Source organism: Plectrocnemia conspersa, unplaced genomic scaffold (assembly GCF_051122295.1).
Source record: "Plectrocnemia conspersa isolate PC_06_02 unplaced genomic scaffold, ASM5112229v1 ptg000012l, whole genome shotgun sequence".
NCBI lineage: Eukaryota > Metazoa > Arthropoda > Insecta > Trichoptera > Polycentropodidae > Plectrocnemia > Plectrocnemia conspersa.
In genome coordinates this window covers 31,620,361-31,639,276 of record NW_028277176.1, presented here as the reverse complement: position 1 = coordinate 31,639,276, position 18,916 = coordinate 31,620,361, and the positions used below count along the sequence as shown (strand labels likewise).

The 18,916-nt window shown below is 31.9% G+C and overlaps 2 protein-coding genes across 3 annotated transcripts; one reads left to right on the top strand and one right to left on the bottom strand.

The window, feature by feature from the left end:
* Nucleotides 1–294: 294 nt before the first annotated feature.
* pav (kinesin family member pavarotti) lies at nt 295–7,387 on the top strand. 2 transcript variants are annotated; one of them, XM_088199640.1, is made up of 13 exons: nt 295–440; nt 669–909; nt 978–1,086; nt 1,161–1,350; nt 1,434–1,589; nt 1,661–1,736; nt 1,802–2,039; nt 2,114–2,486; nt 2,554–2,729; nt 5,853–6,208; nt 6,374–6,541; nt 6,604–6,852; nt 6,912–7,387. In XM_088199640.1, the coding sequence occupies exons 1-13, from the start codon at nt 430–432 to the stop codon at nt 7,080–7,082; spliced, it is 2,514 nt and encodes an 837-aa protein (XP_088055766.1). In that variant the 5' UTR covers nt 295–429; the 3' UTR covers nt 7,083–7,387. The 2 variants fall into 2 exon arrangements, with proteins under 2 accessions (XP_088055766.1, XP_088055765.1); XM_088199639.1 differs by having other exon boundaries at nt 1,658–1,736.
* Nucleotides 7,388–12,638: 5,251 nt separating this feature from the next.
* On the bottom strand, nt 12,639–15,725 carry AspRS (aspartyl-tRNA synthetase). Its single transcript, XM_088199874.1, has 12 exons — nt 15,650–15,725; nt 15,116–15,236; nt 14,729–15,045; nt 14,483–14,660; nt 14,281–14,425; nt 14,068–14,219; nt 13,694–13,860; nt 13,517–13,632; nt 13,297–13,451; nt 13,125–13,236; nt 12,989–13,048; nt 12,639–12,916 (listed from the first exon to the last, which is right to left on the bottom strand). Exons 2-12 carry the CDS (start codon nt 15,230–15,232, stop codon nt 12,813–12,815), a joined length of 1,623 nt encoding a protein of 540 aa, XP_088056000.1. The 5' UTR covers nt 15,233–15,236; nt 15,650–15,725; the 3' UTR covers nt 12,639–12,812.
* Nucleotides 15,726–18,916: the final 3,191 nt, after the last annotated feature.

Genomic DNA, 18,916 nt, shown 5'->3' with positions numbered 1-18,916 from the left:
TAGGGTCGACTCATATATCGAAATTTTAAAAAAGGCCCTTAAAATTATTTACACCTTGGTTTCGAAGGGTTCCGGATATAATACTTTTATATAGGCTCCTCAATACTTCTAGCCGGCCCAACAAAACATGCACAAAAGGGATATATAGCTACTGAAATGTGTAAGAATTATTTTTTTTATGTTGCAGTTAAACATAAGAAATAAAATTAAAAAATGAATATAAAAAATCATAACCTTATATCTAATACATATTATTATTTAAAAGGATTATTACATAATTACATAACAACATAATTGCAATTTAGTCAACGGTCGAAAAAGGTGGTGTTAAGACTGGGTGTTTATGAAACCGTTGCGATTCAAACCGTCAGCCGTTCGGTTTGTCGCCAAGTCGACGGTTGGCTTCGAAGCGAGGGGCTAAGAGACGAAATGAAGCCGACGTAAGTTCCGATCGCTATCATTATCATTATCATTACCGTTACCGTTACCTTGCGACAGCGAGGTTATTAACGTAAAAGTGAAACATTTCCGGTATCTACCTACCGTCGATGCTTCCGTTTTATTATTCCTACTATACTATAATACATACTAAATATTGTATTCGCTAAGGTGACCGACCACAAATTAAAGTAAATTTTGCACAAGTAATTAATAAAAAGTATTTCCAGGAGAGCAAAAACACCCGGCAAACTGACGAAAGTCAGTTCGAAAGAAAGCATAGCTAAAGATCCGGTACAGGTGTTTTGTAGAATAAGAAAGACTCAAAATTCAGATAGCGAATCGTGCATGCAAGTCATATCTCCGACGTGCGTTTGTCTCACTCCTCCCAGAGACTACCGAGGAAACAACTACAAACCCATCAATTACACGTTCAGGGAAGTGTTCGATCAGGAGACTGCACAGAACGATGTGAGTTTGTCCCAAGAATGTATTACGTACATACGTATATGTAAAATAATTTAATTATATATGTGCAGGTTTTTAATAAAGTCGGTTTGCCGCTGGTCGAAAATCTCATAAAGGGTAAAAACGGCTTACTCTTCACGTACGGAGTAACCGGAAGCGGAAAAACTTTTACCATGACAGGTGTGATTTTATTTACTTATTATTATTCAGGTGTTATGTTACTTTTGATTTTTATGATTTTTAAACGTTTATAGGAGAACCTCAAAATTGTGGTATTTTACCGAGATGCTTAGACGTAATATTCCGCTCGATCGAAAACGTGCAAGCCAGAAGATTTGTATTTCGTCCCGATAGAATGAACATGTTCGAAGTGCAAAACGATGCAGACGCTGCTCTTCAACGTCAACAGCTATTGTATAAATTGAATCCGAGATCGACCAAAAAGTATATATTATCGCATAGAATAAAGTGTTGTAAACCCAAAAGTTGGATTTTAAAAATTAACCTAATTAACCTAATCATTTTAGAAACAATTCAAATCCAGATTTAGCTTTGAATTCATCGGAAACGTCCAAGATTCAAGGAGTAGACGACGATTGCCTCTACGCAGTTTTCGTCACGTATATTGAAATTTATAATAACAACGTTTACGACTTGTTGGAAGAAGGAACTTTAGGACGGAAGTAAGACGAGCCTAGTTTGTCGACTTATCGTCGTGCACACTTGTTCATTCTTTAAAAATTTGTTTCAGAAGTCCCCAAACTAAAATTGTCAGAGAAGACGGGACTCACAATATGTACGTTCACGGAGTCACAGAAGTGGAAGTCAAAGTAATATTCATAAAATCCCATATCGACTGAACTAGTGTTAGTGTTAACGGTTTTCAATTTTATAGTCTAGAGAAGAAGCTCTGGAAGCGTTTTATAAAGGTCTCAAAAGGAAAAGAATGGCTCATACGAATCTTAACGCCGAATCGAGTAGAAGCCACTCCGTCTTCACTATACGTTTAGTGCAAGCTCCCATCGACAGCATGGGCGAAAGTGTGGTTCAAGATAAAAAATGCGTTTCCGTCAGACAGCTGAGCTTGGTAGATCTAGCTGGAAGCGAAAGGACCAGTAGAACTAATAACACAGGTTAGCATTATTTTATTTTAGAAAGTCATCAGCGTAGCGAGCTTTGTCATTTTTTTATTCAATAATGTTTTTAGGACAAAGATTACGCGAAGCCGGTAACATCAACAACTCTCTGATGACCCTGAGGGCGTGTCTTGAAGCTCTCCGCGAAAACCAACAAATCGGAGGAAACATCAAAATCGTTCCGTACCGAGACGCTAAAATAACCCATCTCTTCAAAAACTTTTTCGACGGAGAGGGCCACGTTCGAATGATAGTTTGCGTCAATCCGAGCTGCGACGACTACGACGAGACTTTGCAAGTCATGAGGTTCGCCGAAGTCGCCATGGAGGTGGAAGTGGCGAGACCGCGTCCCGTGCTGGACATCGGAGCCGGCATGACTCCCGGGCGTCGCAAGGCAAACCTGATATTCAAGCAAGCGAGAGAGAAAATTATGGCCGAAGGAAGGTGCGTTAGAGTGTGAAGATTGCGTTTCTACCAAGTCGACCGTTATAATTTTAAATCGCCGTTTCAGAAATGACGCGGATCAATTGGAGGTAGACATTGCACTGGTCTATAGTCTGGGAGGCGATTTTCCGAGTCTCGAACTCGGCTCTACTCAAGCTGACGAGTTTATCAAGCAGTTGAAGAATCATCTAGAGCTTCGGTTAGCCAGAAGAAATTCTCTGAGGCGCGATAAAACAATAAGAGGTAATAAATCGCACAATTATCTTAAGAGATATGTGCATTTAAATAAATACTTTGTTCCATAAAACAAATATTTTGTGCATTACAATAATAAGAAATGACCATTAAATAAATGTATACATTGACCAACATTTTATTCGTAGTGTGCATAAAAATATTTTAATAATTTAGCAATAGCATTTCATTAGTGTAGCCAACGATTAAACAATTGCAAAGTAAACCAGAAATAATAATTGATTTAACCTCAGTAAATATAGATTTTTACTTACCATGTATTACCCCCTCTTTACATTATCTTGTCAGTAATACGATGCAGAAATTAGTATATCACTATAATTATAACAATCACACATTTTGAACACATTTGAACATCTGGACTTATCAATATTTGTGTATTTCCTAAATATGTATTCATCTCAGTGGCGTGCTATGGGGGGGTGGGCCGCCCCGGGCGGCAATTGCTTGGGGGCGGCATATTCGCGATAGGGTCGACTAATATGGTTCTCAACCTTGAATGCACTAATAAATATATATCCACGAATAGCAATAGCTTAACAATAACTAATTTATTATTTTATGAAATGGCGATTTTATGACCCTGCCGGTCATAAAATGCTGCCTCTATAGATACAAATATTTTTACCCTACCCGAAAACTTGGCCGATTTCTTAAAATCAGTAAAAGTCGAAGTTTCACCAGATGTGTTAAAATAGTACATTTTAGGATGGAGAAATATTTTATAGTTCATTACATTTTTGGACATGACGGCGACGCGGTCAGCGTAAAAATTGTATTAGTGGTGTCATGGACTTCTCGAATTCTATAATTACAACTTTAATACAAGGTAAGTCAAATAATCTTTTTTTATTCTGTTTTTTTATGAAGTTTTTAAAGTACGTTTTAATGCATCATTATATTTATTTATGCAAACACGATACATATGTAGTTTTTTAGGAGCTTCGGAATTACAAATAAAATTTTACAATTCATGGTTGTTAAAATTTGGTTATGAAATTGAATATGCGACGCGAATAACGTAAGTCGTAAATACGTAAATATTCAACTTTACAGGAGATGAAAAATTAATTTTTATAATATTATATTTCACAATTTATTCATCAGAAAATTTTTTCATACTTAACTATTTGTAGTATTTATATAACACGATATTGGATTTTGTCAAGAATGTACAATTTCAATTGTGGAATAACGTAAGTTATGATGTTGTAACGTTGTTCCACTATATGACAGCAAGTACCTATGGATCATTTATAACGTTTGTGGAAAACTTATCTACTAATACATAATTTTAAAATTAAATATAATAGTGGCCTTTTAAAAAGATTTAATGAGAAAATTTGATAAAAAATATTTAAAAACGATAAAATTTTTTTAGAAAACAACGAATTAGAATTTAAAAACGCTACATTTTTTATATTAAATAATTTTTCATTTGACTTACGTTATTCGCGTCGCATATTAAACTATAAAAATAACACAATTACAAATAAACACCATAAATTAAGAAAAACTGGGTACTAATTAAAAAAATCATCTGTTTATTTTTAAATTTGAAATGAATTTCTCCAACCTGCCTTACACCAAAATTAAAAAGTTAATTACTTACATTTGTTAAAAAGTTAATTACATACAAATTTTGTAATTGTAGCTCAAATTAAAAATAAATTAATAAAAAAATAACAGCCAACAGGAAAGCAACAAAACCTGTCTGATAACAATTATTCTTTTAATATAGATATCAGTTCTTAAGTATTATACAATATTAATAATGAATAGAATATTTTCAATGTTATATTTTTTGATAAATTAAAGTAATCTTTTGAATTTAAAAGTTAAATATTACATAATAAGATATTTATTAAAACTACGTTGATGTGTATTACTCGTTATTATTTAAATAAAATTAATTTATAAATATTTAAATTAAATACCCTTTAGAGCAGGGGTGGCAAACCCAAATGATCTTGTGCTCCGGGATAACTCCGCGGGCCACATATAAAATTATATATTCTGATATTAGATTGAGATACACTAGACATTTTTTTAGAGTGAAAAATTGAAACATAATGAGTTATTATTATTGTGTTTACTATTATTCCTATATGTAAACATAGATAATATAATAATAATGATACTAAATGTACAATACATTGTAAAGAAATTGTAAAGAAACACTAAAAATTAAATATAAAAACTATATAAATATAAATGAAATAAAAAAAATGAAATCATTAAAAAATATTAATTTTACTTTGGCCATTATAAAATGAATATATTTTGTAAAAGTATGATGAATCTCGCGGGCTGGAAAAATGGGGTTGGCTACCACTGCTTTAGAGTTTGTAAATACTCTTGGAGAGATATTTCGCACAATTTCGCCTTTGCTTTCCAGAAATTAACATTGAAATATGCTCTTCATTATAAAAGAGTAAATTTAATTATATTATTGTCTAAACTTTAGAATCTATTATTTTATTAGCTTTACACTCTAGAATCTAAAGTATCAAGATAAAGATTTTTTAGCAAATACTATTGTAATCAATTAGTAGAAGATAGAATTGTATGTTTATGTTGCTAAGAATTTCATGTTTGTCTTTTAAGTTAAGACCATTGATGCCCCTGAAGAAAGTGCAATTTTGCAGTTTTTTAAATTTATAATTCTCCATTTTCTACATTACCAAGTGGTAAGTTCATTATGCCTAATTATTATAAATATGCATTTTTTTAGTTTCTATTTAAATTTTATTATTTTTTTAATCCATCCCAAGATGGTAAGAACGAGAGATAGCGGCGCTGCTTATAGAAAAAAGAGAAAAAGGAAGAAAGAAGAAATATAAATCTTATAATAAACTCAAATTAGACATTATTTCAAAACTATTCCAGAAATTTTATAACCGGTCACCCATCCGAATACTGACTACGTCCAATCAGTTTTTATATTTTAATGCACACTACAAATAAAATGTTGCTCAATCTATACATTTATTTAATGCTCATTTATTATTATTGTAATGCACAAATAATTCGTTTTATGGAACAAAGTATTATATGTATATAGTGTTCATTTAAATCGTCCTCGCTTATAACGTTCATTACTGTTTTCAGACGGCCAATTCAGATCGAAACTGGACGATCTGATCAAGGGCAACATGATGGTGAACTCGGAAGTGTCGGTTGTGCGCGCTCAACTCCAGCAGGAGAAAACGCGAACTCGAGCTTTGGAAGCTCGTCTAGTGGCCGCCGAAGACATGATCGTGGAGTTTCGCATTCAGGTCGAAAATCTCAAGAGAGAATGTGACACGCTTCAGCAAGAGTTGAGCGATAAGGATATGATGCTCAATCAGAGGGATATGGATAAGGAGAACCAGAAGAGGAGAATGTCGCAGAAGATCGCCGACGAAAAGGACAGGATGAAGATCGAGATGCAGATTAAGCTGTGGGAAGAGAAGAATAAGATTCAGGTGTGTAAAAAAAATTATTCGGGCGATTTTTATTGATTGTCGCGATATATTTATACCTCAGTTTTTTGATACTTTCTGCAAGAACAGCACGTCGAAACTTTATTAATCGCATATAAAGGAACAGTTTGCTGTGTACCTAATCACAATTCTATTATTTTTCAACAGCAATTGGTTAACAACCAAGAGGATAAGATACGATTGGCAAAGCGGATTTTGTCGAGTGATCAGAGCGGTAAAGTGCCCGATGAAGTAGATAGTAAAGTAGTGATGGGATCTGAAAGGACTGCTAAAACGGCTTCGGCGACTCCTGTTCCTAACACACCATCGAAGAGGGTATGTCTCATTTTTTCATTGTGCTGATTTTTACATTATTTTAAATTTTTTATGTATTTTAGGGTCCAGCGATCGCTAATCCGCGTCATAGAAGATCTCTATCAGCCGACTGCGGTACAGATCAATGGGTACAGCATATGCCTCGTCAAGTGGTTCCGTCCGGAACCATTTTCCAACCGTACATTCCTAAAAGAAAGTCAGTTTCTAAAGTCATCAGCGTTAAGGATATAACTAATCCGAAGACGTCGAACTATTGCCTCATAGCGCAAGAGCAAGACACTGACGGAGAACTCGAAACTAAGCTTTATAAGGTATGATTTTGGCGATGTTTCATTTCAATCGGAAATTGTCAATATTTATATAATTTTAGGGTAATGTCGTACCGACTTGCGGAGGCGGAGTTCAGGTGATCTTGAGCGACGTGGAGATGTTGAAGCAGATGGATCCTTCAGCGCCGCAGCTCGGTAAAAAGCGGGAAGGTCCCGAAACTCCGATGAAAAAGGGTCTGGGAGAGAATCAATGGAAGAAGCCTCGAGTATAGATTTAAAATCTCTGACCCCAATATATTGTGATTTATTTTTATACATTCCGTCAAGATTGCATTTGTAATTAATTACAAATAAGTATTATTATTTATGCTGGTATGACGTAGGTTATATTAAAATACCATTAACTGCGAGGATTGTGTTATCCGTTTCGTTTAATTTTTTTTGTTATCCTTGTGTGATGATTTTTTAGGTCGAAACTTAAGAATGGTTTTGATGCTTTATATGCTAATTTTCGACTCATGCGTATATTTCTATGTTTATATAATGTACATTTTAGTTACTTTATTTATAATTTATATTGTGATTATTTAAAGAATGTTTATATAAATATCTTAATAAACTAATTATATTGATTAATATTTTTACATTATCGACCTTTCTCTTTAAATTTTATATTTGCCAAACTTTTTGTTTCAATTCAACTATTGCTATCTCGTGCGTATACATAATGAATTTGTCAACAAAGTTTAGGGTCCTCGAGTGTAACTAAGCTAAATTGGGAATTACATATTAAGGAATATTATTGGGTAATCAAAGAAAGATAGGTTGTGTCATGTGTTTTAAGCAGCATCCTATAGAATAACTATGCAAAATTATATTTGAAGAATTGAATAGATACAGGGTAAGTATACACAGACATGCATTCAATTGTATATAGATAATGACAAAACCGTAAATTGAAGGATCACCACGTCTTAAGTACATACTATTTTTCCTATTTATTTATTGCGTTTAGATCAGGAAAATCTTTTTGGGGGGAGGGGGGAATTATATTGGAATACATTTTCACCGGTCGATATAATTTATCTGTTAGGCGCCAGTAAAATTATATGATTTCAACTTTTCCATATGTAGTAATGTATACATTTACATACTTATCATTATTTATTTATTATTCATTGAGGTTATATCTTCATAAGTGAAGTCTAAATACATTTTCACCAGTATTTGTACTAACCAAAATATAATTCAACTGACAGGCGCTAGTGTAATTATATGCTGATCTAAAATACAATAACTTTGCCAGTTGCGAAACGTCCATTTGCTGTTCAAACCTAAACCTAACCTACACAAATTAACCTAACTTGAACTAATGAAAGTTCTAAAACTAATTGTAGTTTTAGAGCTTTCATTAGATCAAGTCCAAAATACAATACAAACTAAGTCAATTCATCTCTCAGGGGAAAATAATTGAAAAAAGAAGTACAAACAGACACTATGTTTTAAAAATATGATAGCTATCATTAGCGATATTATTACGGAATTCTGATACGAGATCATTGGTCAAAGTGTATTCAAACCAAATGTTGGTCAATAGGAGGGCGCAAACACAATCACCACTTGGTGAACGCTTATGAAAGTAATTAATGATGAAATAAAGCAAAATACGTCTAAAATGATCATATAGAGTCTATATTATAGACTGTATGCATCAGGTTTATGCGGAAGAATTACAAAATTAAATCCCGGCTTCGGCATTTCATATTGCAACATTAACATAAATATATCGTTGGTTAGGTTAAGTGAACTATTACATTTTATCACTAAAGACTTTTTTATTCAATACGGAGTATTCGGGGATTATCAGGGGACATTTTAAAGTCTTTTAGGTTTAGGTCGGTTAGGCTCGTTTTTAAAATTAATCTTGGACTACTCTCACAACATATTTTGTGAGAATCCTTTTTCGGTACTAAGCAAGTTGAAGACGTTCATTTTAAAAAAACTCAACCGACTCCAACCAATATAAATATAAATAAAAGGCTCTAGATAACAGAAAACTACCAATTTAAGCGTTGTATGTAAAATTGTATCACTTTGAAGCATTCCTGTAAAGTTTCTTTAATTTAAATTGAATTGTTTGTCGCAGCCCTTTATAGGTACCTATAACCTGACGAGACATATCCCAGCCTGCCCGGCCATTTGAACTTATGAAAAATACCATGCTTTAAAAAATATAAATGATACTAAACAAATAGGAATTCATAATTAAAACACGTCAAAATTGTTGCCGCATTTGGACGGTCTTAAATAATTATTTAAAAAAAAATATTTTTTGAATAAAAATAAAAACTATTTAAACATTTGTTTTTCAAATCTTTTACACGAGATAAAACAAGATGGCGCAGGATATTATTTTCGACCGATTTTACATGTTCATCGTTGCTTTGACCGGTTATAAAGATTTGGAGTGCAAATTAACTAGGTACATTTTAATTATTATAATGTAATATATGCGGTGATTAGAAATAAACATCGATTAAATCATGTAAACGATTATAAAACATGTTTTTTTCAGGGCTGTGGACTCCAACTCCGATTCCGATATTTACCAACAACACGACTCCACTCCGACTCCGACTTCGACTCCGACTCAAAAAAGTTTCATTTTATCAGGTATTTTTGGTGTTTTTCTACACGTTTAATATTCATACGCTATACACATTCATTATTACGCAATTAAAAATTCATAAATTTCATAATTTAAAAAATGCTCGGAGTCGCTCATTTTTCATGACTCCGACTCCGACTCCAACTCCGGCCAAAACACCACGACTCCACGACTCCGACTCCACAGCCCTGGTTTTTTTACAGTGACTCAACCTTCGTCATGAAATGTTGAAGTTTCGCGTTCCGTCGACGGACCCCCGAGACTGAAATGTGAGTTTATGATTTGTAATACGTTAAATGTATCATCTTTAGCTGTATGTGTATACGATAGTCGATAAAGCGATGAAACGTTATTAAAAAATATTCGAGTTTTGTAGGTCATTTTTAAATTTTACTTTGATACGATAATTTTTCTCAGACTAGCCAAAATGCGGGTTATTTGTTAGTAAATTTAGTATATTTTTGGTGTGTGAGTTATCTATTTTAATAAAATTTCCATTATAATTAAGAGGAATATAAACCTGAATTAGTAAGCCTAGTCAACCTAATTAAAAAAACTTTGCAGGTGTGCTTCAAAGTGATACATTTTTATACACAATTTTAGATAAATATAATGTTTGAATTAGTAGTTGTCTGTTATATAGAGCCTTTTATTTATATTTATATTGGTTTGAGAAGGATGAGTTTTTTTAAAATGAATGTTTTCATCTCGCTTAATACCGAAAAAGGATTCTCACAAAAAACGTTGTGAGAGTAGTCTATGATTAATTTTGAAAACGAGCCTAACCGACCTAAGCCTAAAGGACTGTTAAAAATGTTCCCTGATAACAGGCAATTACTTACGAATACTCTGTATAGAATATAATAGCTCACTTAACCTAACCACCGACATATTTATGTTAATGTTGCATTATGAAATTCCAATACATAAAATAATATCATGTTTTGTAAAAGTAAACTTTGTATTGAATATTACTCGTGATTGTAAAATTAACTGCAGTTCAGGAAAGCTGCAATTTTTTTAACAATTTATAATTCTTGTTAAAATATGTCCATTTTTTTCTATCGATTCATTGTTTTCTAATGCCTAGTCGATATTCAACGTTCATTACTGATAAAATGTGTATTTTTCCAAACATTTTAGATATTACAAAACTAGTAATTTGAATTTTGCTTCTTTTAAGCTTTCGGATTCTTTGGGAAAGATGTCTTTAAATCTTTTAGATAAAAGACAGCAGAAACTAAATAGGGATTTTTTTCATCGGACTGATTAACATAAAATTTGTACAGCCGTCGGTCCGAGTAGTATTTATATTTGTGTGCAGTATAAATTGCAACGAGATTCTTGTTTTGTATTTTTTCTTTTGCTTTTAAATATGAAAATGAGTTTTTTAATAACTGGTCGATTTTATTCATAATCATAGATGGGCAAATTAATCTGAATAGTATAGAACGCTCGTTACTGAGCATTCCCGCTGCGATGGCGTTGATGTGATTTTATTGCTTTTGATGTGGATTTATGAATTCTGAGAAGGAATTATCGATATTACTACTCATTTCTGATATAAGAATTGGTCAAAGTATATTCAAACTAAATTTTGGTCAATAGGAGGGCGTAAAAACAATTATCACTCCTTAAAATTTGGTTTTGATACGCTTTATTCGTTTCTCACTTACTTTGTAAGCCATAATATTGTTATAAAAACGAACGCTAAACGAAAATGAACGCTAGTTGTTTTTGGTGGGGGGAAGTGGCATTTGCCACCCTTAAATCTGTCCAGAAAAATACATGTCTTTTAATGAAATAATATGAATTTTAATGAAATGAAAATATTAAAAAAATGACTACTGCCTGCCCAACTTTTGCCCCCCCCCCCCCATCCTGGAAAAAGTTGAAATGACATCCCTGGTTTAAATATTAACCATAAAAAATAAAGGCTTCTTCAGTTTTTTTGGATGTATCCCCATGAGATATGTAATTTGCTACGGCTAGTTATGATTGGAATCGGAATGTCAATGGTTGCTAAAATAGAAGATCCAGAAAGAGGCTGATTTAATAGATAATGTTTTGATTTAATTTATTCAAGTGTTTATTAAAATACGATCATTATGAATTAGCGGGTTACTAATTCAATTTAAGAAGGACAATATTAAAAAAATCAACAAACTGCCATCGTATTATAAAGATGGATGACTACTGGCATAGGTAATTTTGCAAGTATGGAAGTTCTCACTGAAATCAGCATTAAAAGTTGCCATGAGTGTATTGCTCGAGGATGTTTTGAAAGAATTTAAAGATTATCAACAGACTTAAATAATTTGAGAAAATGCTTGGTATTGTAGAACTTTCTATAATAAATATCTAGAAAACAACACGACATGGCACTTTCCGGTGCTGAAAGATAAATAGTTGTTAGCAGTACATCTCTGCAACGAATCCAGATCAGTATAGTAACCCGGAAATTATTCGAAGCTTTAATAGTCATGTCTGTATAAATTATGAATAATAGAAACAAGAGTGGTTAGAAGAAAAAATTCCGCACGTTCTGGTGCTTTTTATCTCTCACCAGCATTCAGCATTCATCATTCCAACCTAGCACATATCAGTATCCCAAAAAGTATAAATTTCCAAAATGACATCTGTTTTAGCAGTCCCGGTTTCGAGTTTCATAAATATGGTAAGCCTTATTTTGTCGTATTGCTTGAAAGCAGAAGCGAAAAATAAAATGATGCTTATTGTAGGGAACTAAGTAGTGTTATCAGCGTAGGATAACAAAATAGAATAGTACTATGCAGTATTTATGTATTTTTTATTTTATATTCACATAAACATTTATTACTTTAATTTACATAGAAATAAATAAATATACGAGATAAATCTTCCGAAAATAAATATTAAATTTGCAATAATTAAAATAAAAATATATAAATATCACATAAAATCTATTTTTAGAAAAAAATATATTTCATTTTGAACACAATTTTCCATGCACTCATAAAGTCCATTATCATTTCTCATAAGGTTCTTTCGGAAAATTCTAACTGATAAAAAATGATGAGTAATATATTGTAGGAATAAATTGGCTAGTATCATAGTAAAGAATAGGTTAAGCTAGAGATATACGGATTTGGTTTTTGTAGGTTTTGTAGGAAAAAACATATTTATTTTAGAAAAAAGTTGTTTATGTATATACTTTTATTAATAAATCAAAAGATAAACTTTTAAATTTATATTTCAAAAATATTTGAAAAAAAATATTAAAAAATCAATATAAAATCATTCTCATAATATTCGCATAAGCATAGTAAGCCTTGTCTTTTATGATTTGAAAATCTTATGGCGTAAGTCTTTTAGGGTCCCTGGGGAACATGCTCGTCTTCCTGATGTTATCCAGACCCAAATATAACATCACAACCCTTTCCATTCCGATTCCGCCGCCTAAAAATAAAATATGAATCAATATATATTTAACCAAATTAGATTTAGAGCGAAATCTGTTCTAAAACATACCGGCATGTGGCGGACAACCCAAACGGAACGAATCGATATAAGCGGCAATCTTGGTAATATCTATAATAAAAATAATTTTTGTATTACTCTAAATTAAAACGTACATCTAATAAGAATGTAAATTAGTTAATCTTACCGATCTGATGATGTAAAGCCCTTTCAGTTAGATATTCAGGATCGTGGATCCTCTGAGCTCCGGACAATATCTCTTCGCCTCTCATGAACATATCGTAAGAATTAGAAGCGATCTGAAATTGATTTATATTTCTATTTTTGAAGATCGATTTTATTAGATTTGAATAGCAAACCTTATCAGTCGGATCGGGCATCGTGTAGAACGGTCTGACCGCCAACGGATACTTGTCCAGCATATAAAAGTCCGTATCGTACTTGGCTTTCACTATTCGTCCCAACAGTTTCTCATCCGGAGTGGACAGATCGTCTTCACGACCGACAGTCACACCTTAAATAACATAATTGTAATAACCGAAACAGACATGACGATTAGCGAATATGTTAAAATTTTACCAGCTTCTTTGAGCATCTCTATCGCTTGCGTGAATTCTAATCTCAAAGGCGGGTCCAAAAATTTAAACGGTTCAACGTTGTATTGCTGACCGACTGCGGTAATTTCAGCAGCGTAACTAAAACAAAATGAATGAATATTAATATGGATTTAAGGAAACGGAGCAATTCGAGTCATACTTGTCACGCAATCCTCGGAACATGTCGGTAAACGTTTGACCGATAGTATCCAAGACTTCGTGGTAGTGGAACTTGAAAGCCATTTCCAAATCCAAGCCGACGAATTCTGTCAGATGGCGATGAGTGTTCGAATCTTCGGCTCTGAATACTGCACCGACGGTGAAGACCTTTGGATAATTTTGCACCAATTTTAGTTTTTGGTTTAAACGTAACTATTATTTTTTTTGTTACAATCAAATATTTTTAAATTAATAAATTTATCAGGCATTAACACAAATTAGGGCGGGGTCGGGTTCCACGACGTTCCCAATAGGGCTTTACAAGACTATTGAATAAAATGATATAACTTAAATATTAGTGTTTAAGATTCATACCTTATCAAAATCGGCAGCGATAGCCATTTGTTTGTAAAGTTGAGGACTTTGAGCCAAATATGCAGAACCTTTGAAATAACTGACGGTGAAGACGTTAGCGCCGCCTTCCGAAGCGGCCGATATGATCTTGGGAGTATGTATTTCAACAAAACCTATTTTTTAAATAATAGTTATTAATTTGATTATTATCGTAGATAGCAAAATTATTTATACCTCTTTCTGTAAGAATGTCTCTAAATAGTTTGCACACTCCGGCTTCTAAGCGGAATATAGCCTGATTCGCCGGAGTTCTAAGATCTAAGACTCTGTTGTCGAGTCTCGTATCTTGATTCACTCTGATCTTCAACGCTTCAGGATCCTAAGAGCATTTCGATTAATACAAAAATATAAAGGAAATTTAATTAAATATATTCACATCGGATTTTTCCGGACGAGACGCATCTTCAATGAGCAACGGCAGTTGATTCTTAGCGGCCGAAATGAGGAAGATTTGCGTAGCGTGGAGCTCTACATCTTTTTGAGTGCACGAATCGATCGGAGCAGTTACTGTCACAACTTTAGCTTCTACGTCGACAATCGACTCTTTAGAAACGCTGTTAAAAATATTTTTTAATGAATACTAATCTGAAGAGAGATCTTTAGCAGACGTTATTAATTTTACCTTCCGGCAAACTTGACCATCTGTTTGCTAACACCGCTTTCTTGCGATACGTGAACCAAACATTGGACGGTCGAGGATTGTTGTCTGATAACGATGAAGCATTGTTTTCCTTTAGCTCTTGAAGTGTGCAAACGACCTCTAACCCAAATGCTACCGTTTGCCAGTTTAGAGTTTATATCTTTGACGTCAGTGAATATTCTATCGCGATGTTCGCCAGTCGATTGAATCAATTTCATGGCTCCGTACTTTCCTTTGGAGCAATCGGCAGAATCTTCGGCTTTCTCGGCATCTACCGTTTGAGTTTGACCCGTCGCAGCCTAAAAATAATCATAAAGCAACAACATATAATACGATAGTTATTTACATATATTACCTATATAAACAAACCTTGTGTTCAGCCTTTTTTTCTTTCTTCTCGGCATCTTTTTGAGCTTTTTTCAAAGCTTTTTTGCTCAAGGCGCCATCGCCTTCGGTTGGATTCGGTTTATTTTCTTCAACAACCATATTGCTATAAAAAAACAAATTTTATCAGCACGGTTAAGTCGATAACATGTTATCTCTGTATGTAAAAAATGGTTAACCACTTAATAAAATAAGCTTTTATCGATATTCTCAATAATATAATTGATAATAAAATGTTATCAAAACGTGCAATTTATATAATAATGAATGGAATTAGTATATAATTGATCAGAGAATAACATCAGTATAACTGTGTTTATATAACGCAATAGATTATTTATGCACAAATGTTTTTTTAAGTCAATATTTATGGCTTTCTGCAATCCATACATAAATTTTGTACATAACCCCAAAATACTTTTTAAGTAAACAAAACAAAAGTAAAACATATGACTATGTACTTATAAAATGTAAGCGATTCAAGGTTTTTAGTTGGTTATTTGTAAATAAATATCGTACCAGTGTTGATAAAATAGAGATGATGAAACTTCTGACACGCAGCTATAGACAGCCGGCTGTTGGACTTTTTTAAATGACAGAAAATAACACCATTTTTTTTGGCCATGACCCTTAAACGTCTAATTGTAATAGAACTGTTTTCTAAATTAATTAACAATAACATATAAACAAATTAAGCTTGTTAAAACACACAATAGTATATAATTAAAATATTTAAATTATAAAAAAATTATAAATATTTTTTTTTAAATTAGCTAAATATTTTTTTTTTCAAATCTATAATTTTTATTAAATATTAAATATTTATTTATGACAATATTAAATTAATATGTTTTTCTTATTTAAGTGACATCTGTGTTACGGTCATAATATTATTTATATAATCATTTCATTTTATTCATAATTGCGTATTATGCAATTTCATGATTTATTAATAAATTGATTGAATTTTATAACCCAATTAACATGATTGCTTACTATTATTAAATCATAAATATTTATTGCGATGTCAATAATCTTTATTATTATAGATAGTCGTGTCGCGTAATAAATATTAATTAACTGTAAATGGTTACATAAACTTAACGTTTCAGCCGATCGGTCTCAGTTTCAACCGTGGGGTGTAATTAAGGAACGAAATAAGGGATGACGTGCCGTTGAAAAAACGCACTTAAAGCGCGAGGGCAATTTAGGAGAACTAATTAAAAATAATAAAAAGAGAAACGAAACACAAGATGGCGCTGCAACTTAACGACCGGCTAAATTAACAATTCACACCCCGAGACGTTTTTTCCCTCTTTTTGGATGTTTCTGAACGCCTCATTACATTTTATGTTCACGGGTACGAGAAAATTAATTTTCTTTTGATATAATATATATTTAATACTAATCATTTATTGGTTGAAAATAAATCAGGGAACGTGTAAAAATATCGAGTGTTATTTTAAAACTGACTGTTAATTAAACATGAACAACTTAACTTGAAAATAGTCTTAGATCTTGTATAATACATTCTTTTATTTTCGTGCCTTAGACTTTTATTTGCATTCCCAAGCCGACTAAAAGAAAAACCTGAGAGTCATCGCTTTAAAGAAGTATCCCCAATTTATTTTTTCAGGGAGCGTCAATATTACAAAATTATTTAAAAAATATTTTGTTTAACCTATTGTAAGTTTGTATATAAATATAAACACTGAAATGTTTATTTATATAAATAAATATCTTAGATATTTTATTGATTTTACAATCATACTCATACATAAACAAATATGTATTAATCTTCAGATTATGGTACCAGTACCAATATTGTAACGTAGACGAAATTTTATATAGTATTATATTTATATATTTTTAATTAAAAATTATCTACAAATCGTTTTATAGGCCTGCATTGGATTTTTTTCACTTGTATAAAACGAGAAATACTTGAGAGATAATTTGTTTAATTCTTTCTCTTTGAAACGAGTTCAAGGAAGGGGGAAGATTGAGTGAAACGAAAAGGTCTCTGATGAGGGATGGGGTGGAACTACTCTTAACGATTTAAAACAAGAAATTAACATTTAAAAAGTTTCGAAGTTACGTTTTAGTATTTTTTAATTTATTAAAAATATTATATTTTATGTATTGTATATATCCAGATGGAAATGTATTCTTAACGGTCGTGATATTGATTACAAATCCAAGTAGCAATCAATGTTGATGAAGGTTTGCGACGTCTGAAAGCGGAGGGTGCCAACACTCAACTATTAATTAGTTCTGAGCGAAATTCCGCAACTTGGATTGACTTTAATTTGGTGAGATATGAAGCAATTAAACCCGATTTTGCTCGTCGTTTAATTAAAATAACATGATTCCGAGAGCTGGTTTTGATTTAGTGATAAAAGCGTCGAATTGATGTATGGTCGTTTGTATGATTATATTGTTTAAGCCATTTTTTTAAAAACTATATTTGTTTTTAAGCGAGCGAATGATATCTGAAAATGAAAGCGTTGAGATTTTAATTTGAAACCCTATGAATACTTGAGTTGAAAAATCAACAATTAAATTGACTAATATTGTTTATACCATATAATTTATTGTATAATATATATTAATAATATAATTAATAATATAGAAAAATGTAAAATATATTTCTTTGCAGACGACACTTTGATTTATTGCATAGTTGATAATGTTAAAGAAGTTGTAGATAGATAACTTAAATAATGAATAATAGAAAAATAGTTAAAAAAATAATGTACTTAAACTAAATGTATGTTATTAATTATAAAGATATGTTAGACAATAATATAAAAATAATTGTAGATAATTATATTAAATAAATAATTGATAATATAAATTTTTAGGAGTAATTGTAGATAAAAAAAATAATTAGACGGAACATTGTAATTAGATAATCAAAAGAATTAGTATAAAAATCGGAATATTATCTAGGATGAGAGATATGTTTAGTATATATACAATAAAAAATAATCTAAATTAGTATTATATTACCCCACTTTAATTATTGTACAACAATATTATATATGCTTATTGAATTAGATAAGACGATGTTGCAAAAATTACAAAATAGGGCAATGAGAGCAGTTTTAAATAAAAATAGATTTACTAGTTGTAGAAAATGATTCAAAGATTAGAATTTTTGGATATTCAAGAAATATTGAAGAATAATGTTTAAGTATTTATATATAAGTTAGAAAATAATATGCTACCAGAATATTTTAACAAGTATAAAGAAATAGAGATAATTTAATGATAGATAACAGGGACGTTATTTCTGATTTTTCCAGGGAGGGTGGAGGGGGGGGGCAAAAGTTGCCTAGTAAGTGGTCGTTTTTCAAATATTTTGATTTCATTAAATGACATTAATTTCTCTGTCCTAATTTCGTTACCTGCCCTTCCCCCCCAAATGATGTCCGCTTAGAATTCACGTCGAAAGCAATAGAATTATGGCGTCATCTTCGTACTGGAAACGATTTTATCACTTTTGACGTGAATTTTTGACTTCTGAGAAGTGATAATTGTTTTAAAATTCGGCTTACAGCCCTCTTATATCAGAAGTCATTAGTAATATTGGTAAGGATAGCTATCATATTTTTAAAACGTAGTGTAATATCGAAGTGCGGACAAACCTTAGAGCAAAATGCAAGATGCGACACCTGTCTTTTTCTTTTTCCGATTATTTACCCCTGAAAGTTGAGTTGGCCTAGTTTGCATTTTGGACATGTACATGATAGTTCTAAAACTATAGTTAGTTTTAGAACATAT